Below are 24406 nucleotides of genomic sequence, written 5' to 3'. Positions count from 1 at the left end.
CATACATACATACATACATACATACATGCATACATACATACATACATACATACTACAGTTATTAATATTGATGGCTGATTGTATTAGTCAAATGTTACAGATCTGACACTGGGGTTTGATAATAATAATAATAATAATAATAAAATATTGTCTCAAGCATAATTCTTAAGGCGAAGATGAAAGTCAAGTAGGAGAAATTACTTTTCCTTCAGACGTAACTTCAGAGGTTATAACTGAAAGGAAAATAGGAACCATTTCTTTTCCACACTCACTGTTGTCGTTCTTGCTGGACCTGGCTGTTAGAAGAGCGCAGCATAATTTCGCAATTTAGTCAATCGGCCGATAAAAATAGAATCGAAAGTAGGAAAGAAATATTGAACAATTTTCCAGTCATTGACTTCCCATATTCATACGGAATAGTTCAGTACTGAATTCGAGCAGACGAGCGGTGGGACAGGAGATCTAAAGCGGAGGTAAGACTAGAAGGGGGGGGGGGTTGTTAAGTTAGGTACACTCATACACTCATTTCATCTCTCAAGGCAAGGGAGGGGGGATTTCTGGCGTAAATGCAATCCCAAAATCGTTATGCATTTATATGAACCTGCATTTCAAATGAGGCCGACCTCCATTCCTTCTCCTCCATTGAGAAATGGAGAAAGGTTTTGTAAACAAAAAGGGAGAGTTAACAAAAGGAGAATTAACAAAGTGAGCAGGGTAATCATCACTAATAACTTCCGCACGCCCTAAAACAACAAGTTGTTTCTCCCTTGTCATGCCTCACTGTTTAACGATTTGTATGCAAGGATGTCAATACGCTTTGAGATCTTAAGTCTCACTGGACAGTTTATCTGGTGAACTTTCATCCGACAATGGTCTATTGCAGAAAAATGAGAATAATTTTGCACCGAAGATACAAATAAAAGCAAACTAATGATTTTTGTTGATAGCATGCATATGAGATTTTTTACTTTCATTTTTGACAGCAAAGAGCTATTTTGAATATTTTCATGTGACACGGGAGCTAAAAGATCAGTATGTGTCTTATTGCATGAATAAAGTTCACTAGTACTATAACAAATTAGTTTACTTTTCATCACCCCACAACCATCTCAATTTTTAGATATTTACCTATCCCCGGCCGAGTCATACCAGAGATTACAAAAATGGTACTAACAGCTGCCTAGCATGGCGTTCAGCATTAATAGGTTAGTGTTAGGACTAGTCGGCCTGGTGTCAGGATAATGTGACTGGGTGGGACATCATGCTACATATCTGCGGCATGATGCCCCACTGCTAGACATCACTATAAACTGGCACATCGCATACATCGTAGCGAAATGGCTGAAAAATTGTTAAAGCTACGTTAAAAATTAAAATCACATCACATCACATCAGATATTTACCTCTGTAACAGACATACGTAAATACGTAAGCCAAGTCGGCTTTTCATTTGCAGCCCAAGTTACGCATTTGATCTCCCACACTATTCTAACTGTGACAGGCAGTCACCAAACAAGCCAACCTATTTCAAGCCAAACTCAAAGTAAATCTAAACCACATTACAGATTTAGCTTCTGTGTGAATTTATAAATGTAAGGCTTATAATAATTAAGTTCATACCTTCTACCTTAAAAGTTAGGGAGGTATCAAAATACGAAACTATAAGTGAGACCTTAGATTTACACTCATGGATGGCACGTACTTCGTGCCCTGTTTTACGAAGCGTGTTTTGAGTTGACTTCAAGTCTTGCAAGCACAGAACTATTGATTCAAGTTTGTACAGAGGAATCATATTTTTGTGCTCTCTCTCTCTCTCTCGCACACACACACACACACACACACACACAGCGATGTTAGCATGAAAACTGATATTGATGGCGAATTGTATCAACAATGTGCAATGTATTTGATTCATCATAATATTACTGATTAGATTAATTAATACGATGGCATTTCCCGAAGCATCACCTCTGAGACGATGCTAAAAGTAAAGCAGGAAAAATTCCTTTTTCGAAAACTATAATAAAAGTAAAAGTAGGAAAATAAAATTGTCCACACTCAGTGTTGTCTTTCTTCTGCGAAACCGTATCGTATGGACCAAAACGTAACAGTCAAGATCTAAGAAATCTGTCATGCATAATCTCTCATAAAAACGAAATCACACACACACACACACACAGAGATATCCACATAAATTCAAATATATACAACATATCAGTATTTTAACAGAATATCATTTCGAAGGAATTTTAGGTATTGAATAATCATGTAAAGAGGGGGAAGTTTAATCACTCAAATAATCTAGGATTTTTTTACGCTCACTGTTCACCCATTGTACCATGTTACATTCACAAGGAACTCAGTTTGTTTGAGGTGTACTCCGAACAGTCTTTATAACATCTCTTGACAATATGTAATTCTGTTTTACAATTTTCAGTATTTCAGATGTCAAAGTTTAATTATATAAAAATGTAGTTCAAATGATGATTTATGGTCAATTTATATGCGAAAATACAAGTAAATCATACCACTGACGGTTTGGTATTGATTAACAGTAGGTATTAATAAATGAAATAATTTTGACCGTAAATTTTTACAACACCCACACATCTGTCTCCAGTCCATCATGATTATGCTTCGGTGAATTAGTTCCAACGTCTCAAAAATCATTGAAAAGGCTTTGTCGATTTTATTATTTATGATCTCAATGTCATGACGGTTCAGGATGATAGTGCTATCAATCCACGCATTATCATTGTCACAATTTAGGGGTAGTATCAACTACACGAGGTGAACAATTTCAGTGTTATCTAGGAGGGTTTCTTGGTACATTTGATGTTTTACGGCACAGCAACATAAGTAGGGTATTTAGTTTTAATGTAATTCGAATAAAGTGCCTTGCCAAAGGACAAACCACGATAGCTGACTTAAGCCGAATTGGTGGTAGGCTTCGAACCCGTACCCTTTCGGTCGTTAGTTCGGCTCGATACCACTGAGCCAACGCCACTCATCCTCGAAGGTGCACATGTGCTGTAATTGTGATACGATTTGTGGACGCAGCTATGAAAGCAGTCTCACTTCGTTTTTACCTGCCTCGTATTCAGTCGGAATATTGCCCGATTTTCTTGTAAAACACCAAGGTGTTAATGCAGATCACACACGGGTATTTTTAATTGTCGTGCTTTTGCAGCAGCCTCAGGAGCAATGGCATGTGCGATGGCGTCGACGCTCTTTTTCATCACCTACCACCTGTGCTATTTCAGACGGCTTGTCCCGAATAGCAATCTTGGTGTACTGCGATGCCATTTCACGAGGTTGCTTCATAGTCAGCTGTGGTGCATCTTGGTAACGTACTGACAGTACAAGTATGTCAGCTTTTCTCATAACGCTTTGTTTTCGTACCCCACGCGCTCGCTTGAGTTTCATTTGTTGAGTCACATTTGGCATGCTTATATACAAGGGAATGGTTGTCTAATTGAGAACTGTTTGCATCATTGTTTTACATTACCAGGATTAGAAAATGTAACAGACTTAATCCTGACTATTATTTCCTTGACTTCTATATTAGTTTTAATCTTTGACTGCGCGCGCTAATACTTGCGAATGATGATGTCGGTGTCGATGAGGACCATTTAATGTCATCGTTTCACTGGGGGTGGGTCCGGAGATGGCTGATCAGTCCGATCCGGGCCCGGAAGAGTCTGCTGCAGTGGGGACATGGATGTGCAGGTTGCTGGCCGGGAGTTGCGGAACTGCTGTTCCTGGATTTGCGCAGATCACGTTTTTCAGCTGCGTCCACCAGTCTTTTTTGCTCAAAGGCTTCCGCACCAGCGTTGACTTGACTGCGCCAAGCAGATCGGTTAGCAGTGACACTCCCCCAGCTATCAGGATCAATGCCTAAGTTCTTCAGCGAAGCCTTGAGAGTGTCCTTGTACTTCTTTTTTTTTTTTGACCACCGTGAGATCTTTTGCCTTGTTGTAGTTCTCCATAAAAGACCTTCTTAGGTAGGCGTTCTACCAGCATGCGGACAACATGGCCAGCCCATCGGAGTTGTGCCTTGCACAGCATGGTGTGGATGCTTGTCATGCCGACCTTAGTGAGCACCTCTTTGTTGGTACCTTGTCCTGTCATCTGATTTTCAGTAATTTCCTCATGGAGCTCATATGGAAGTGGTTCAGTTTTTTAACATGGCGGCTATACACAGTTCATGTCTCGCAAGCACAGAGGAGGGTGGGGAGAACAACCGCTGTGTAGACTTTGAGTTTGGTGGCAAGCTTGATGCCTCTCCTATCCCAGACATTTGAGCGGAGTCTACCAAATGATATGCTGGCTTAGGCAATCCTAGTGTTGACCTCATCGTCTATCTGGACTACTTCTGAGAGGGTGCTGCCGAGGTATGTGAACCTGTCTACATTTTTGAGCTTATGACCATTGACAGTGATGGATGGTACCATGTAATCTTCTCCAGGATCTGGCTGATGCAGAACCTCGGTCTTGCTGGTAGAGATGGCGAGTCCGAAGTTGGAGCACGTTGTGGGAAAAAGGTCCATGCTCCGTGCTGGAGTTGAGGGCACAGTCATCTGCAAACAGCAGGTCGCGAATGTTCTCAACTTGGACTTTGGTTTTGGCTTGGAGCCTCCTCAGATTGAACAACTTCCCATCCAGACGGTATTGGAGACCTACTCCTACATCGCTGTCCTTGAAAGCATCCATCAACATTGCGGAGATCATGGGGCTGAAGAGAGCGGAGGCTAAGACGCATCCTTGTTTCACATCATTCGTAACTGCAAGGGGTTAGGAATAGTTACCCTGGTCCTGTACTTTGGCAAGCATGCCATCATGAATCTGTCTCACCATTTCAATGAAGACTTCTGGACATCCGGATTTGGCCATGATCTTCCAAAGGCCTTCCCGGCTGACAGTGTCGAATGCCTTAGTCAGGTCCACGAAGGTGGTGTATAGCTGGACATTTTGTTCAAGACATTTTTCTTGCAACTGCCCGGCAGGAAAGATCATGTCGATGGTACCTCTCTCCTTTCTGAAGCCACACTGGCTTTCTGGCAGTAGGCCATGATCAAGGTGTTCTGTGAGTCTGTTCAGCAGTAGCCTGGCGAGGACCTTACCAACGATGCAGAGTAGAGAGATTCCTCTATGGTTGTCGCAGGATTGGCGACTGCCTTTGCGTTTGTAAAGGTGGATGATGGATGCATCTTTGAATGCCTGGCGTATGCGTTTCATCTTCCATATGCCACAGAACATCTCTGTTAGTCTTCTTACTAACTTAGGCCCACCAGACTTGTAGATCTCAGCTGGGATGGAGTCTGCTCCTGGAGATTTTCTACTAGACAAGAAATCAATGGCCTTATGAGTTTCCAGCACTGTTGGAGGGTCAACCAACCTATCGTTGATCTCCACCTGTGGTAGACGGTTGATCGCTTTATCGTTGATGGAAGAGGGTCTGTTGAGGATACCGTCAAAGTGTTCCGCCCAGCGATCCAGGATCTTCTCCTTCTCGGTTATGAGAGTGCTGCCATCGGAGCTCAAGAGTGGGGCTGTGCCTGATGTTACTGGGCCATAAACATCACGAAGAGCACTATAGAAATTCTTCATGTCGTGTCTGTCGGCGAAGGACTGGATATCATCAGCCTTTCAGCTCAGCCATGTGTCCTGCATCTCGCGTAGTTTCTTCTGCACAGCTTGGCGGACTCTGCTGAAGGCATCTTTCTTTGCAACGGACTTTTGGTCGATGTTGTATGCACGATGGAGACGATGCTTCTTCTCTAGCAGGGACTTTATTTCTTCACAGTTCTCGTCAAACCAGTCTTGGTGCTTTCGCGCAGTGATGCCAAAGGCTTCCGATGCAGTGGAGTACACCAGATGTTTGAAGGCCATCCATCATTTGTCTACGTGGTTGGTATTAGAGTCTGTGGTTTCTAGCTGGTTTGTCAGAGCATCAGACAGAGCTTGCTCATTGTTGCAGATTTTCAGCCTGGAGACGTTGAGTCGTTTTGGGACTTTAATTCCCTGTGGGCGTCTGGGAGGTTGAATTTTAAGATTCATCTTGGAAATCAGTAGCCTGTGGTCCGTCCAGCAGTCAGCACCACACATGCGAATAGATCCGAATGGCCACCAAAGCTGGTTACCCGACATGGTCGAGCACGTAGACTAATATGTAAAGATAGCTAATGTAATTTAAAGTATTCGTATTGGTGTGTTCTGACTCAGAATTGACGTATTCCAAAGCATACAGCTTTGCCATGACTGAGGTCCTAATGCCTTTGAACATCTTTTATATATTATTTAGAATGGTAAGAATACAGTGCCACGTCTACTCTCATGGTAATCAGAAAAAATGTAATAGGGGTAGTCCGAATATCCAGTAGCAAATTAATGAATAAATCCACGTAAAAAGTGCTTTAAGTCTGTACCGGCCAAAAGAGGCTCAAATGATCCATTGCTAACATTGTGCCGACTCCCACACGCCGTTTGCAGCATTAAATCCAATAATTCTAAACGTTTTGGATAGTTTGTATATTTCATCTATGGTTTTTGCTTCTCTGGACTTAGAAAGGGATTTATAAAATCTGGCCAATTGGGATGCCATTATTATATTAATACTAAAAGTGTCTTTCTAATTGGGGCAATTATCACTTTCTTGGCTCTCACTGGTTACATAACTGCTTTTGTCACTAGGTGTCAACAACTTGAATCTTTCTTGCATAATATCAAACAATGATGTTTCACGCTTTCGGTGCATCGGTGCTGTTCTAAGATAAGTCAATGCATATTTCAAGAAGCTCATGATGCATATTAGAGACATCATCGTACAACCGCTTATGAGCGTCTTTGAAAAATTTATTTGACGCATTTAAATTAAATAACGATTAAATCAGTTAGCTAACCTTAGAAACTCTGTAGGTAATCTGACGCCAGCATTAGTTACGCTAATACATAATTTTTAAACAAAATCTTTACACATACGTCTGTGAACTTTTGGAGATTATATACATCACCGTATTTGTTACATATAAAAGGAAACATCCCCGCTCGGGTCGAGCTTTGTAAATATGTATTGTTTTGGTGATTATAGTAGACTGCCTATTTTAAGCTGTTACACATACATTTTTTAAGGTCGACCGAAATATGTAGTAAGCATAAATAAAGGCCGTTTGAATTTTCAACCCCAGATGAGACCCTAGTCTGCCAAATAACAGACTAGAAGGCTCAATGGTTATTTCGAAAGGATATATATCTGAAAGTATTATGCATGCCATCGTACTGTTATTGACATCACCTTACATCGTCGGATTGACTTTCAGTTCCATGCAAAGTCAAATTCAAGCTTCGACGTTTCCTCATTTATTAAGACAAGCATTATTTATAGCGAATGTGAGTCGAACCTGCAATATCATTATAAGCAATATGACACGGTAACTGACTATGCCGCAAGAACACTTGACAAGTAAATTAAATAATTCATACTTGTAGTTAGGGGGCAGATGGAACAACATGCGCGCGCACATGCCAAGATTAAATTAATGTGAAACTACACCATTTTGAGTTACTAAATGAATATTCCGCGTAAAATTCAGTTATATAATCTCTTTGTATGTAGAATGCGACCATCAATATCATTTAAGTACACCATGTAACTTTCGTAGGAACCTTCATGTCAGTGGCTGAGCCAAATTAGCATATACTTGTTGAATTATTTCCTATTGCATTAAAAGTGCAGCCACTGCCAGATGATTAACAGGGAAACGAGTGAATGTATGAGAACAAAATGGACAACTGCAATGCAAGTACGGAGAAAATATCTGATTCCACCTGATATACAGTTTGCATTTGTTGTCGATTTTTAATTAGGTTCTGCATCAAAGGAAAGGATGAATCATCGATATGGACGATGTTGGGGTTATATATGGGATATTTAGCTATGAAATAGCTAAATTATATGAGTCATTGAAAAACCAAATATACACACAATTAAACATTTAGAAGATCATGAAATATTAACTGATGATACATTCATTAGATAAATGTGAGAATCAAGCAAACAAAGGATTGTTTTGTATATTTAGAGAACCATAAATAGTACTATTAAATATACCACAAAAGCTGAACATGTGCATTTAGCATGTTTTGATTTTAAATATTAATCGGTGGTTACTCTTGATGAATGATTCTCGCACAGTTCAGTCTGGTTGCTGACATCACTACAAGAGTTGTATTTCAGTTCTATTTTATTGTAGTGCCAGTCTAACTTGTGTTCTCCATGTTGGAATTATATTTCTTAGGGTTTCGAGAACAGCTTGTTCGGTTGACCTTTGGCTTTTCCTTCTGTCGAGTTAGATATATTTTCCTGAACTTTTCGAGCCATATTTTGAAAACTCAGAAACTTTGTGTCTTTGGATGTTCCCTGTGCCCATAGATATGTGTCTGAGCACAAGGCTGAAGTTACCTCAACTGGAAACGAGATAATTTCGATTTAGTTTGTTTGTTATTTGCAAGAATAGAGAATATTCATTATTATGATCAATTTATCCAAATATAAAGTTACTGTTAAACTTAAATCGTATACATTGTCAGGCAAAGTTTAATCATCAATTCATAATTCCTTTCCTTTCTTGTTTTTCAGAGACACGATTAAAATTGCGATAACCCCAACAATTGTATTTTTACAAGAGAGTCAGACAGATATTTCATTTATTCAAATGTGGTCATAGAGAGGAGATAACGAAAATCATTGTCGATACAGACACGAAAAGGAAAGAAAAAAAATAGACATATATTAAATGCTTGGTTCAAGTATTGACTGACGTATACCATACAGATTAGGAGTAAAATAATAATCAAAATGTGGAAAGAATCATTTCCTAGGAATTATCAATGCAAGGCGAAGATTAAATTGTATCAGGCCGTTTGGAATAGCATTTGTCAGTTAAGTTGCTGGTTACCCGTTAGAAAATGAATGGATCAATAAACCGACAGACGGAAGGGTCAGTCATATTTATTTTCAATTTATTGCCAGTTTGTATGAATATAATAGCTGCATGGTGACCATCAAATGACAAGTGGAATGATCTACGTTACATGCTGTTTAAATATTGAGCAAGTTGTCCCACTATTTGAAATAAGGAGCGATAAATTGGCGATGATTGACAACATAACGCACGACGAAGTCTAGTTATGCGTATAACTTTAGCACTTAATTATAGTGAGACCGATTCTACGAATATCAGAGTGTAATTCAGCAGAACAAAATTTGAATTCAGATTTAATATTATTAGCTGGCAAATATACGTTCAAGACATTTGCATTTTGTTTCATTAGTCACCCTGTACCGTACATTGCTGTTCGATTTCGTTACAGTGCATTTAACACACGATATTGATTACATGTCTGTCATGGCATACGAGTCATGCCCAGTTTTTAAACAGCCTCTATGCATAATTGACTCCGACAAAGATGGAACGTTAGTGGTGGTGGACGAAGTTTTGAACCAAATTTCCCAGATCCCAAAGCAACTGAATGTTGTTGTAATAGCTGGCCTCTATAGGACTGGAAAATCCTACCTTCTCAACCGACTGGCACAAGTCAATAAAGGTAGGTCTTTACGTCACATGAGAGAAAATATCTACAAGGGAATGTTTACATTTTCAAATAAATTTGGACACAAAGATCTAGATAGATAAAGACAGATTTACATTCGTCATATCAAAATATGGGCTCTGCGTTAACTTTATATTTGTAAAGTGTACAGTTTTAAGTTGTAGTGCTTGGTAATAAGAAAAACTCCGTCTGGTGTTCCGACATATGAATATGCAAATGTCGGTGCGTACATAACTGTTCCTGGTGTGGTCTCAGGACAATCAGTAAACCAAGCAAACAACATCAGCGGTTACAACTAATCAGATGAATGTGAACGTATTTAGTTTGCCAGAAAAAGAGCATTTTCAACTGATACTGAACATGAGATGTATATGATAAAAGAATCAGACAACCTGTCGTACACAATCTATAATTTGTAAGTGTTTTAAGCACCGATTAAAGAACCAGACAACCTGTCTTACACAATCTATGATTTGTCAGTGTTGTTTTTAGTATTGGTAAAAGAACCAGACAACCTGTATTGCATAATCTATGATTTGTCAATGTTGTTTTAAGTATTGATAAAAGAACCAGACAATTTATCTTGCACAATCTATGATTTGTCAGTGTTGTTTTCAGTATTGATAAAAGAACCAAACGACCTGTCTTGTACAATCTATGATGTGTCAGTGTTGTTTTAATTATTGATAAAAGTACCAGACAACCTGCCTCACACAATATATGATTTGTCAGTGTTGTTTTAAATATTGATAAAAGAACCAGACAACCTGCCTCACACAATTTATGATTTGTCAGTGTTGTTTTAATTATTGATAAAAGTACCAGACAACCTATCTTACACAATCTATGAATTGTCAATGTTGTTTTACGTATTGTTAAAAGAACCAGGCAACCTGTCTTACACAATCTATGGTTTGTCAATGTTGTTTTACGTATTGATAAAAGAACCAGACAACCTGTCTTATACAACCTATAATTACTTCTACAAATATAATATGCCAAGAAATATTACTAAGTATATAAGTGCAACCAGATGAATTATAACTCGTGTAAAACATTACTTACAACCTTTTTATCAATTAATTGATCAAAGCATGGTATTAGCAGTTTCTTTCGTCTCTAAAATGTGAGGAGGTAACTGGCGTTCAGTATATTTGAGTTATAGAGGTCCACATGGCTTCTTCATACGCATGCATTTATCATAAACAAAAAGAGCTTGGCTAATCGATATCTTTGTATAAAAACAATGAACTTTCTGTCACAACCCCGCATGCGTATTGTAAATAATACTGCAGATCTGCTAAGGTATTAAAAAGAATCTGCAGAAAATATCCATTAAAATTTAATGACTCCGAACCCCCCAGTTAGTAACACTGACACTTTAGCTACATAGAACAACTCAAGGTTGAATGGCTAAAAATTTGACAAAATATCAAAATCAATTCAAACAATTTCCTGGACATAAATTTTCAATTTCGATTTTCAATAACAATGCGAACACAAAGCTTCAGTTTAATACTAATTGTACACAATAATGGCCTGTTAAACCAAATGCCACTTTACATTTAATTCATCGCATGTAAGTTACTGTCCTAATGTGAGAGAGTCTCTGTTCAGAATGTTGGCTCTGGTACTCATCCACTATTGATTTCACTTCCTTCCTTCCTCCTTCCTTCCTCCTTCCTTCCTCTTCTTCCGTGTGTATTTCGGGCCTCGTATATGCACCTTGCGAGTTTATTCGGCTTCTTTCGCATTTTGTCCTCCTCCCTACACCTTTCTTCTTATTCTTGCGCTGTTGTCACTAAATACTTCCTGGGAATCTCTCAGTGCCGTCTCTCACGGGCACCCTCAGAGCTTCCTGAAGAAACAAAAGGGACGTAGACACTCGTCATTCTACCCTACTCTTCGGAATTTATCACTCTCTCACTGACCTTCCAACAGACTGATGATGACAACTTTAACAGGCCCTATGCACATGCTAATTCCATTTTTTATACCTGCTTTGCTCTCTACGTACGAATGTTATTACTAACTGACTTTTTTAACACACGCACACATCATCTAAATGTTGATATGTTCGGACACATCAATCTACCCATCGCTAATAAGTAGTAATTCCTATTTCATGAGTCCGAAGAATTACAGAGTTATACATATAAATACATTTGCATATAAATTCAACCCAGTCTAATTTCGCATAGTTCTCAATCTCAATCAACATTATCATAAATGTAAGTACACGTCATTGCTCAATTCAACTATGCGTTACGATTCAATACTCTAAAAATATTAAACTATATGTTATGATTCAGTATTCTAATAAAATCCACTTTCTATATGTTATGGTTCAATATTTTAATAAAATTTAATATATAGAGGTTATGATTCAGTATTTTGATAAATTGAATTATCTACCAAAATCAAAGACAAAGACTCGGCCAAGATACAGTCTTACCAAGTTCAAGTTTCCTTCTTTTCATGAGTTAAATCTCAGTGGCTTACAGCTAAAAATCCCTGTTCAGCTCAAGCTTTCCGCTCTGCTTCAGACACAAGTCTCTACCCTTCCAGAACTATCAGCGCACTAACGTCTCTCTGTGCAATTACAACTTAGAATTACGCTTCTTATCCAGCCTAAAGGAAACGCCACTAACACTGGAAGATTTACCTTCTCTCATATCCCCAATCGGTCGACACGCCAATTGTTTGATTTTCTTTCTATGATTTCCGCAAAATTCTGCCCTTCAGTTCATTTTCGATACTGACAAGAACATATATATTTTGGCAAGGCCTTCAATTATTTCAATATAAAAAAATGGGGATGCGAAGGGGAGCAGAATGTACCCATTGATCATGTTCCTGTTGGATTTATATCAATGCTATTTTTTTCATTGTTGTTGCTGTCTTTATTGTTATTATTATTATCATTATTATTATTATTATAGGATTCCCACTTGGTTCTACAATTGAGTCTAAGACAAAGGGAATATGGGCATGGTGTCGACCTCATCCAGTCAAAAGAGATGAGGTCCTTCTGCTTCTGGATACCGAGGGTCTTGGAGATATCAAGAAGGTAGTATCGTGTATTGAGACCTTAAGTAGGGCACCGATCTAAGATATTATAGGACTTAAAGAAAGCGAAATTATTATTTCGGCATAATATTTGGTTACTTAACAACAACACATTATATATATATATATATATATATATATATATATATATATATATATATATATATATATATATATATATATATATATATATATAGAGAGAGAGAGAGAGAGAGAGAGAGAGAGAGAGAGAGAGAGAGAGATTTAAAATATTAAACCCTTCATACAAAAAAAAGAACATAATACCAAAGTGTACTTTAAGGATTTACAACGGATTTATAATGCTAGCTTACAATACCATCCTTAAAAAATCATTGATATTCATAATATCATTCCTTACTCTCAGATTACGACAAAGAATCTAAATATAATTTAAAAGATTGCCTTAACACACTTTTATTTTCACCTACATATACATAGCATGGTGTTAGAAATTAGAGTCTGCGAGTATGTATGTATGTAAGATGCATGCATAAATAAAGCGTTCCACTTTGGTTTCCAAGGGCACAGGCCTCTGTCTCCAACCCTCCAAACCTCGGGGACATATTACATTTTAAATGGATAAAGGAAAATTCGAATACATAATGCAAAAGTGCTATAAAAAATTTCACTTCGACAATTGTGCAAGCATAGCTTTGTGGTCTACTCTGTACTATCATATTCTTCTTGGACATTAACATCATTGCGATAAACATTGTATTAAGTGCTCAAGTCGCTCTTGAAAGCGTTAACATGTTTGAATATCATTTTAACCTGAAATGAGCTGCACTTTGGAATTGCCAATTTCTGATCATGCTTTCGTTTAGTCTTATTTCACTTTAATATACTACTAGTATTTGCAATAATAAATATACATGTTTCCTGAATTATTTCTTTTGTTTACAAAATGATAAATATTTTATTAAATTACAAATTGTGTCTATTCTTATAAATCATACTCATTTATCACTACTTCAGCTTTAAAAAATTAAATCTTCCTTGCCAATGGTGTGACTTTATCCTTGAAAATTCATTACACTATCAAAGAATACCTTGCAAATCCGCCCACTACTAAACACCTTGAATGTTTTTTTTGACGTACGCATTGTTATAAAATTGGAATTTACGACCATGTTACAGTTTTTATCGCTTTTACCAGTTTTGGCCTCTGCTAGCACCAACATAGACGTTGATGGACATCTCCTAAAAATGTTGCCGGTGTATTTTGCGATCATTTTTCTGGCTAAAATGCACGCACAGAAGTGTGCACATGCTGAATATATGGGGGCCAAAGGATATTGTGGGGAAACTGACGTCCCCGTGCTCAAGGGTCAGCAATGCATACGAATGTATATAAAGATGTTGCGTTAATCTTTTTGAAAAAGGGACAGTACCATAATATTTCAAAGATTTAAAAACTATTGACCTAAGATTAAAATCTCTCTCTCTCTCTCTCTCTCTCTCTCTTTCGGGGCCCCGAGTGGCCAAATGGTCTAAAGCGATCTCCGTTACGGATCGCTGCTATCTCACCTCTGTCTGCGTGGGTTCGTGTCTCGGATTCAGCCAATGTGGGTATGTGAGATTTACCCGGGTTCTTCCTCCACCATTAATACTGGCCGCCATATATAGCCTAGCGTGTGCTGAAAAATGGCGTTAAACCCTACAACAACAATAACAACAACTCTCTCTCTCTCTCTCAACAGCTATTTAGGAATATACATATACGTGTTTTGTACCCATCGGTTTAAACCCATACCAATGCGACGACAAAATAAAACAAGAGCTATCTACATGGAAGAGGGAAGGCGTGGTTTTATATAATTTAGTAAAGTATAAGCAAATGTTATTATTGCTCCTGATTTAGAAAAAATATGATGTGTTTCAAACCTACCTGACCATAAAATAGATGTCATTTCACACTAAGGATAAGTCTGACAAAGGATCAGTGTGTGGACCTATCTGTCACATTAGGTGTGAAGGACAGGGTGAAAGTCTGTGCAATCAAGACTATATTAGGGAAACTGAAAGGACATTGAAAACGAGGTTTAATGAACATAAATGACCAATTTCAAGCTCGTCTCAAGTATCATGTCATATCCACAATGTTTGCCCTGGCCCATACTGTAACTTGGAACTCATTATAAATCTTAGATGGAGAACAAGGCTGGTTTTTAGTTTTGTGTTAAGGACTCGATTTACATCCGTTCACACAAACCGACACTGAACATGGACGTGAGCCCTTACAACCTGCCGCCTATCTGGGACAATTTTTGACATGTCTCATCGAGTTGAGATTAAATCATTCTGCTGATGAAGTCCTTCCTTAGCATGAGGACGAAAGCTTCAGGTTAGCTTTCGCTATATTGATTGTGTACGTAGTAGAAACGTTGAAAACACAGTCAAATAGGAAATGAAAAGTAGTAACATATGAATCAACCAATCAACAGGCATTATCATAAAATGACTACAATTGAACTAATTTATAATCAGTTCGCTGTAACGTGACTGATGCAAAAGGTTGAAACAAATTTTGTATTTCTTTTCAGAAGATACATCTGTGGTGAAGCTCTTTAAATATTGGACTTAAAATACATTAGCGTGTCACTGTGTGTGTTTTACAATTTTGTTTAATAGTCTGATTAGTTTGGTTTTAAATGTTTTATTTGTTATTAGCATTACTTGTTAAGGGCTCTGTCACACTAAGTAGTCTATACGCAAGAAACAATTCCTATAAGAGATTATCCAACCTTAGCACTTCTAACCATGTGCTTAGTGTACGGTGAATCCTTGCAGTGGATGGGACAAAAGCTACTTGATCTGCTTCGAACACCGTAACCCTAAACGCAGATGTCTGATCTTTTGATTTTTATGTTTGACATTAGCGCTCAGGCTAATGGCGTTACAAAACTTTATCGGATTCCATGATTCCTCTGGTCTGTGAATGTTCGGTAATATGGAATCGTTAAAACAAGACATTTAGCCAATAAATGTCAATCTTCTACCCTCAACACTACTGCAGCACACACATACACTTATGAGTTTTGTTATGTGTCCTGAGCAGTTGAATCATAAGCTGACCCTAGCTTATTGAATCTCTATGCTGTAGTATGCATCTGAACCCTCTGCGCAAGTTAGATAATCGCGCAAGGTAGATAAACGTCGCGCAAGGTAGTCTCGGAAGTCGGCGAATCTGTCACGAAATAACCTCAGAACATATCCAGGGAATTCCAAGATGGTGCGTCTTGTAATGACAACAGGATTCAATCTGAATCAACCAGATATGTGCTGAGCTGAATATTATTTTATCCCAAGTTGACTTTTATGGTTTATGTATTATCAGCTTCCATAATGCATACACGTTATGACATGCTAGCATTGGTTATCAGCAATGTATCCTGTCCTTGCGCTATCTAATAGAACATATATAATGATTCCTCTAGAACGTTTGAATATGAAGCAATGTAGTTTTAGGTTTGAATGTAAATAACACTTTCATAAAACTAGAACAAGATTAAGATTAATATCTCGAGTAACTCACACTCGTTTGTAAATTCTTAATTAAGATACAATTTGCAGTATATATGACCTGTCCCGTCACAATACAAGTAATGTTGATGGTTTGCTCAGGGACTATAAACATACTTTGAAGTTATCAGCGGAAGAAAATATTTATGTTCAGCTGGTATACCACCAGTTGTCATCTTTAATTTATTTCGTGTTTTACTTAAAATTAATTAATGTATCGCAAATTGTGTACTGTCATTGAAAATATGTGTAGCAATAATCAAATAATCATGTTGTACATTTTCTCATTGATGATTTACCTTTCATTAGGTTTAAGTATTAACTCGGGATTTTTCATTTTATTTTTAACGTAGGGCGACAAGAATCACGATAACTGGATCTTCACCTTGGCAACACTTCTGGGCAGTACACTTGTGTATAATGCTTTAGGGACATTTGACCAAGATGCATTGGAAAAGTTGAGGTAATAACTAGTTTTTAAAGTATTCCATCAAATGTTGTGTGATGTCATTGGATGGCAGCCTCTTCTTCTGGCATGTAATTTTATCAAAATGAAAATGAACGGTGCACGTTTGAACCCAGAGCAATACCAAACGTGTTTCCTTTTTTAATGTAGATTACACCATCCAATTAAATCTTACTTATTGGCAGGAAAAATACGATAGAAGTTTGCAATCCATCGCCTGTAGGTATGGTCGTAGCATCCATTTGTTAAATTATGTTTACCCCTGCAAATATGTATTTCTTAATAAGACTGTTATTTGTTTAATCCATAAGAAATAATTTGCTATTTTAAATAAGTCTAGAGCAAAAGTTTGATAAATGTTATGGTCAGAATTACCTTTATATGTAGTTTCCTTGAAATAGTTAAGTAAAGGTTTCGGAATTTAATAAAACATTGTATGCGCGCCAGCTTTGCTGCTCATTTGGAATCTTTATTAAGGTCAAGCCATGCTACAAATCTTACTTTTTCAGTTTCATCACGGAAATGTCGAAGCATGTTAAGATATCAGATAGCCCTTCAAGTAAGAGAGGGGCCGAAGACTTGGACCTGTACTTGCCGCTCTTTATCCTGACCCTTCGGGATTTTACTCTGGATCTCGAATCTAATGGTAGAGAAATAACCAGTGACGAATATCTAGAAGATTGCCTGAGCCTTCGTACCGGCGCCAAGGATTCCGACGTCAAGTACAATACACCACGCATATGTATCAGGAAGTACTTCAAAAAGAGAAAGTGTTTTACTTTTGAAAGGCCAGGCTCGAAGGCAACTCTTAAAAAGTTAGAAGCCTTGACTGATCAAGATCTCGATAAAGAATTCGTAGAAGACTCGAAGAAGTTCACGAAATTTGTATTATGCGAATGTCTTCCAAAATCGCTGGACAACGGACAACCAGTCAATGGAAGAAGTAAGAGACAGTCTACCTCTTTTTATCCAGTGAAGTCAACTGTACTAAATCTTGTTGTACAATATGATCATCTGATACTTTTTTTGTTTCCAAAAGACAGCGTAATTTTTTGGACTTTTCTACCTTGTTTCCTTATTGTTAAACAGACCTAATTGTGTGATAGATAACAGTAACACCTTTTGACTTTGCATCGAGTACATGTGTCACACACACACACACACACACACACACACACACACACACACGACGATAATTAATGTTAGATACTCTACATAAAATTTTATATCCATATTACGGAGTCGGACTTGGTATATGCCATTGTTGGATGAACATACAGCTTTAGGACTAACAAGCTCATGCTTTAAAGCAGATCGTTGGTTAAACGGATATAGTATAAACTATAGTAGGCTGTCTTTCATCTTTTGAGTTTATTTGTTTGTGTGTTTCTGCACAGAAAAATATGTGTCTATGTGAAAGAACTATTTATTCGTTGTATATGTACATACGATTTAAGTCATGAACCGTTCAAATTCATTTATATTCCTAGCTTTGTATGACAATCTGTATATATCTGTACAGCAACGTCGGTCTTTTCACGATTCTCAAATAATCATTACATTTTTTCAGGATAGGTGGCCTTTATGGTGATATTAAATATGTAAGCAAGATTATAAATTTGTATAATATCCGTTTTGGCAGAAGCCCAGTATATAAAAGTGTCCGATACGATAGATTTCCTTATATATTAATATATATCTGAATTTATGAATATTTAACATTCATCCTTCAAAGTTTTACCTAATCGAATTGCCTAAAATAGGGCAACGAGGCACTAAAATGTACCAATACTGTTAAATAATTTTGTCATAAAATTCAAGCCAGTGTTATAGCTGCTTTTCACAGCCTATACCAAATTTCATGTCGGACACGGGATTCTTGTTCCATAAAGAAGCATCAAAATATCGTTCATGGCCATAATTGTATTATACTTCTTAGCACACAAATGTTTTTATAATCATTCTTCAGTGTTTGCGACTTTGACTCGGTCATACGTTGCGGCGATTCGGGATGGGAAAATCCCATGTATAGAGAGCGCCTTGGATATGATGGCACAGATTGAGAACAACAAGGCTGTAGAGGCCTGTGTTGGACTGTATGTGGAGAAGATGAATAGCATGCTACAGTTACCCGTTCCGAATGATAACGTCCTATCAGAAGCCCATCATTGCTGCGCTAAGGATGCCATTGCTTTGTTTCTCAAAAAGGCTGTCTATGACCAAAAGTACGAGTACCAAAGGGAGGCGAATGTAAGTCGCTAAAGATCATTTGATCTAGAAATATATAAGGGAGAGAGAAATATAATAGCTTAACATGAATTTGGTCACTTGTTCAATGGATAAATAAAATATGGTACCAGATTTGGTACCTGAGGTTACTTTACGGTGATTTTACTATCGGCTCACACACTCTGATAACAAATATTTTTGAGATTAACTGGATACTATTTATAAAACAAAAGATATCCACAGGCAATGACAACAGTAATTTCTTGTACTGGCCGGAACTGTTATTGACTACATCATGAAGCTATATGAAGAGGACATTGCCACTAATTTTACGGCAGTTTTAAGAAAGTTTAAACAGCACAAATTCTGAAGAATGAGAATAGGGAGCAACTCTTGAGTTGCGCAATATGATAACGAGATTTCTGAAATTCGTAAGCACGCTAAATACAAATAGAATAGAGCAATTTTGTTCTTATTAGTTTTGCACCGTGACTGTTGCTTCCATTTGAAGTATCGGATATCTCTTTAACGCATGAAGAGGACTATAAGTGAAGCGTTGGGCATGTATTGATTACACGGATATACGATTACAAAAAGAATAACGCAAACTATTTGGATATGCTTAAGTAATTCAGAGTCGTATCAATACCGTTTTATTTGACAGTTTCTTTCATCTACGTAGTATTCGGTCTTATACAGGAGAAAATGAGTGTTGAATATGACAACTTCAAGAATCGGAACGAGCAGGCGTCAGAGGTCAAATCCAAAGAAGCTCTTGCACAACTAAACAGGGCTATTGAGGAAAAGATCAAACAACTGTTGTACACACGAGCGGGCGGATATGGACTGTATCAACAAGACATTATGAACATCAAAGACATGTACGAGAAACTAACTGGTCTGGGTTGCAAGGTAATACACGTGCTATTAATTTTATCAAGCTTTCATAGATATATCGTGTTACGGTTCTATGATCGTCGACTAAGGAACAGAAAGAAGCAAAACCAACATGTTTTTTAAAACGTAAATTATTCAATTATCAAAGTTGTCCACAACAAAAATAAGTGGACTCTATATTATTGTTAATTAAGTATAAAATAATCCTAAAAGTTCTCAACAAGTAAAAAAGGATCGAATGTTTAGAATGAAGTCCAGGTCGTCTAATGTACAGGCCAGCCAACAGCCATACTATATCAAAAGGGCATTGTCTAGAATTCCTCTGAATATATTCGGAATAATTCCAGTTAAAATATGAAAATAGCACATGAGGTTGAAATAAATGTCCGACTCTACCTACTTTCATTCATCCATATAGCCGTTAAACGCGATTTTCCCCCGCTCTCTACGTGGCTTTTCACAACAACTCTTGTAAAAATACGAGACACCGATCCAATGGGTAATAACTTAATTCTTTAGAAATCCCTCCAGACCCCACCATCCAATGAGAAATTACTTAAAATTGCAAACGGATTCAATAGATAAATTGACTTTAAGTTGTAAACACCTATGTATAGTCTAATATCTATAAAATATAATTTACACACGTGGCCAACAAATTAGGTACATTTTATCCTCGTTATAGATGATCACTACAATTTACAGTGATGGACAAAAATTGAACACACTATAGACACAGTCTCGTATCAAAGGTTATTTAAAATATAGGTATACATAACAACATATACTTATTTGTCTGACTGTAATGATGTCGGACTAATAGACTTCTGCTTGTTAGACATTCCTGTTATAACTGAGTTATAAAATACTCTTTGCCAAATGTTCTTTCCGTATTTTTAAATCTAGAAACAAGAGACGCTTCTGAAATATTTAGAGAGCAAGTGGGTTGAAGGCCAAACCATTCTTCAAGCAGACCAGCAAGTTACAGAAAGGGAAAAGGAAGCAGAGAGTAAACATATTTTAGTATTAAATATATTATGTTCATCGCTTGTTTTACTAGTTTAAACCTTTGCTATCTAAAGGTAAGATAAAACTTGATACATGGCGTCACAGGCAAAATGTTAGGTTACCTTCTTGTTATTTCAGTTGGTACTAAAATCATTAATAAAGTGTCTCAGAAAATAGAGGTTCTGATTATACCTAATTACCTCTGAGTTGTGTAAGTGTCAAAAGTAATTATCTCAGTTGTATAAGTGTCAAAAGTAATTATCTCAGTTGTATAAGTGTCAAAAATAATTATCGTAAAGCAGATGTGTAATTCTTTTATTTTCAAAAGGTCAGGCTGATCTGACATATTTATTGAGTGAGAGAAGCATTTCTTTTAAATTAATCATCAAAGTACGTGAGTAAAATTGGTTTTAAAACTCGGCAATATTACAATATTGTCAAACTGTTTCGTTCTGTGTCCAACAGATATAAATTTATCAAATCGAAAGACGTCTGAAATCAAAAATGGCCCATCTCCTATTGAAAGGTTTTTAAAGACTTGTTCCTTAATGTGAAATTTTAAACACTGTTGTAGTTGAAAGACAAAAGGCCATCGCAGCAGAACGACAAAGGAAGGAAGCAGAACGCCTTGCCAAAATCCAGCGACAACAGTTCGAAGATGAGTCACGTCAAATGCAGGAAAATATACGACAACTGGAGCGAAAACAACAGGAGGAGATCAAAAACTTAATGGAACACCAGAACAAAGTTCTAGAGAATCGACTTAAAGAACAAGAGCGGTTGCTTAAAGAAGGCTTCAACACAGAAGCTGCTAAGTTGAGGAATGATATTGAGAGGTTACGTCAAGAGAACGAGAGAATCAGACATCAAGGGGGAGGAGGGGGAGGACTTGATTGTCTATTGTTTTAAATCAGCATTGCAATAATGAAGAACTCATTTCAAGTCATGAATATTAACGCAAATACATTATCTCAGATGCTGGGTAGGCACACGTTTAATGTTAACACGAAACAAATGTTGGTCTTTTCTTACAAGCAGAACTTGTAACAGTCAAGAGCTCTGTGGTAGTTTTATTTCAAAATATCAAATGTGTTGTAGGAAAACATTCTGGATTTGTAAAGCAATCTCAGCTAATTCAAGGAAATTAGAAGTTGGCTTTGATGAGATAAAAGCGCCTGAATATTTTACAACTAAATGTAATGGTCAGTATTTCTCTAAATATCACTGGGGTCAGGCGTACAATGTACTATTTGCGGGATTTTATTTCCAATGTTTCATACTTCGATACATATGTAGCCACGGCGATTTAATTCTTATAATTCCAAAATTGTTCCTTCTGTCGTTGAATCATTAGATGCCGTTAACGGAAATTATGTAATTTTAGGTTACATTTGAGTTTTTTAATGACGTTGTTATAGGGCGATTGAAGAATTACAAGCTGTAGAAAATCACATGAAAAATATTCCCTAGGGCCACAATGATATTTACTGAAAACCTTTATTCTTTGTATCGTTAATATTTCCTGCCCTTTAATTTTCATATAATTATTTACAAGTAAAGAAACGAAAATAAAAAAGCAAAATATCAATAAACAAAAATAAATATTTTCCATTTTTGTCAGACCATTTTCGCTACGTTACATGATCGTGACTTGTGATAATTACAATTCATATAAAGACTGCATAAAGTCCGTTTGGAAGCGAAACTGTACAGTAGTAATTGGGGACGGTATCAATGAAAGCAGGGAAACGTGAACAAGAGGAGTTAATACCTTACCAAATAAGATGACAAATAAAATAGAGTGTGCACAGCAAACAAGAAAAACTTTAATTTAATGTGAAGCGCAGCAGCGAGAGCAGCTGCAAAGGCCCATTGAATTTTGTAATGTGCAGCGAAATGCGCAGTTGTTGTAGTTGCTCTCAAAGCCAGCCATATGCATTGCTTTGTTATAGAGTTGACTGTTCGAGGGCAAGAATGAATATGCGATTAGAGTGTTTGCACCTCGGATTGGAGATTTTATCAAGGGTAACAATGTGAATATGCGATTAGAGTGTTTGCACCTCGGATTGGAGATTTTATCAAGGGTAACAATGTTTGATCCAAAGTCAAAGAATGTGAGAGGGTAATGATTGGTACAGATAAAGTATGACCATTAGTAGCAACACCATTCAAATTAACCTGAGTTGTTTTTGTTCAGTGTTACATCTGCGACTATAATTTTTTTTAAAAATATAGTACATCAATAATAAGATATTTCTGATAGTACACCTATAGTTCATAGCAGCAATTGCTGTCGCGAGGAATGAGTGACCAGTGTCGCGTACACTCCTGCATTCTTGAAATGTCGGGCATGAATGCGGACACTTGTTTAAATTTTTTACAAGTTGTGAAACATACCATTTATCACTTAATTCAAAAGATTCTAGCGCTTCTTTGCTGCATTGTGCAAACAAAATCTTTACTGCTTTGTTAGTTTTCTTTAAACTTTTTCACGGATTTCACTGAACACTGATTTTATTATCTGAAGTTTCTTCCGTTTTATTATCAACACCATCTCGATGATTGGTTGAACCGTTTCATGGGTTAGAATGTTCTATGCCATCCAACATACATTAACGTCATATTGTAGCGAAGCTGGCATCAATTAGTGATGAAATTCTACACCTCAGATAGAAAAATGAAAAGCCAGAAGATACCAGATTCAGAATCGAAGGACAAATAGATCATCGTTTTGAAAATATGCGTTGATTTTCCTTAATTCTTTTGGTGATATTTCTTGATGGCCCAGTGTAGGTCTTAAAATACCTAATTTAAGATCCAACTTGTAATGGGTTTTCAACATTGTTTCAACATGTTTATTTCTTTATGTCTCTAACAATATCCAATTCTTATCAATGTCCTTAAATATTTGCTTGTGGCCATGCAAATTCTTTTTGTCTTCCTGAGCCGGATTAACCTTTCATTTTCGTAACCGTGGAAGATGAAAATTTATGTTTGATCTCTGCACTGAACCTTCTTTAGCGGTAACTCAGCTCCTCTGGTCTGATTGTGTTAAATTTCAACTTGTGCCCAACAGTTGCTAGGCAGTAAACTGTGTCTAAATAGGGAAAATTTATAATTTTTCAGTTGTTTTTCTCCTTTAACGTTCAGAAGAAGAAAAAACCATTTTTTTATACCTGGAATTAAATATCGTCATATTATATATTTGATCCAGCATGGTCTAATTGATACAGATTTCTCATACATTCATTGTCTGCTTTTTAAAATTGTTGCTGGGTGTTTTGTTTGTTAAGAGATTCAGTAAACTACATGTATGTGCTATGATTACATAAGCAATCGCATCCTTCAATAGGTATATATTTTTTAATTTAACTTTTAGGTAAAACTTGTTGCATCCAAAACAGATGTTGTAATTTTGATTTTTTAAATGAGGCACCACTCATCCAAATAATACTTCAACTTAATTAAAAAGTAGAGCTGCATGTAGAAATATATTTCAATATAATTCCGTCACAGTGGGGAAGTGCGTATGGTATTGTCTCACGAACAAAGAATATCCTATATTAAATGCTGAGTTGTTTC

At 36.9% G+C, this 24406-nt stretch overlaps 1 protein-coding gene across 1 annotated transcript; it reads left to right on the top strand.

Moving 5' to 3' along the window:
• The first annotated feature begins 267 nt into the window (after window positions 1–267).
• On the top strand, window positions 268–24406 carry LOC149780054 (guanylate-binding protein 1-like). Its single transcript, XM_089936808.1, has 9 exons — window positions 268–473; window positions 9373–9606; window positions 12555–12682; window positions 16578–16687; window positions 17200–17633; window positions 18660–18940; window positions 19619–19831; window positions 20723–20825; window positions 21399–24406. The coding sequence occupies exons 2-9, from the start codon at window positions 9399–9401 to the stop codon at window positions 21731–21733; spliced, it is 1812 nt and encodes a 603-aa protein (XP_089792934.1). The 5' UTR covers window positions 268–473; window positions 9373–9398; the 3' UTR covers window positions 21734–24406.

This window comes from Sinohyriopsis cumingii, chromosome 16, assembly GCF_028554795.1.
Source record: "Sinohyriopsis cumingii isolate HCF-2022 chromosome 16, ASM2855479v2, whole genome shotgun sequence".
NCBI classification, from domain to species: Eukaryota; Metazoa; Mollusca; class Bivalvia; order Unionida; family Unionidae; genus Sinohyriopsis; species Sinohyriopsis cumingii.
This window is presented reverse-complemented; position numbering and strand designations above follow the sequence as displayed.

Coding starts and splice junctions, on each gene's coding strand:
- LOC149780054 (XM_089936808.1), top strand. CDS start 9,399: ATGTCTGTCATGGCATACGAGTCATGCCCAGTTTTTAAACAGCCTCTA. Junction 12,683..16,577: donor GTCTTGGAGATATCAAGAAG/GTAGTATCGTGT, acceptor TTTTTAACGTAG/GGCGACAAGAATCACGATAA. Junction 18,941..19,618: donor AGTACCAAAGGGAGGCGAAT/GTAAGTCGCTAA, acceptor GGTCTTATACAG/GAGAAAATGAGTGTTGAATA.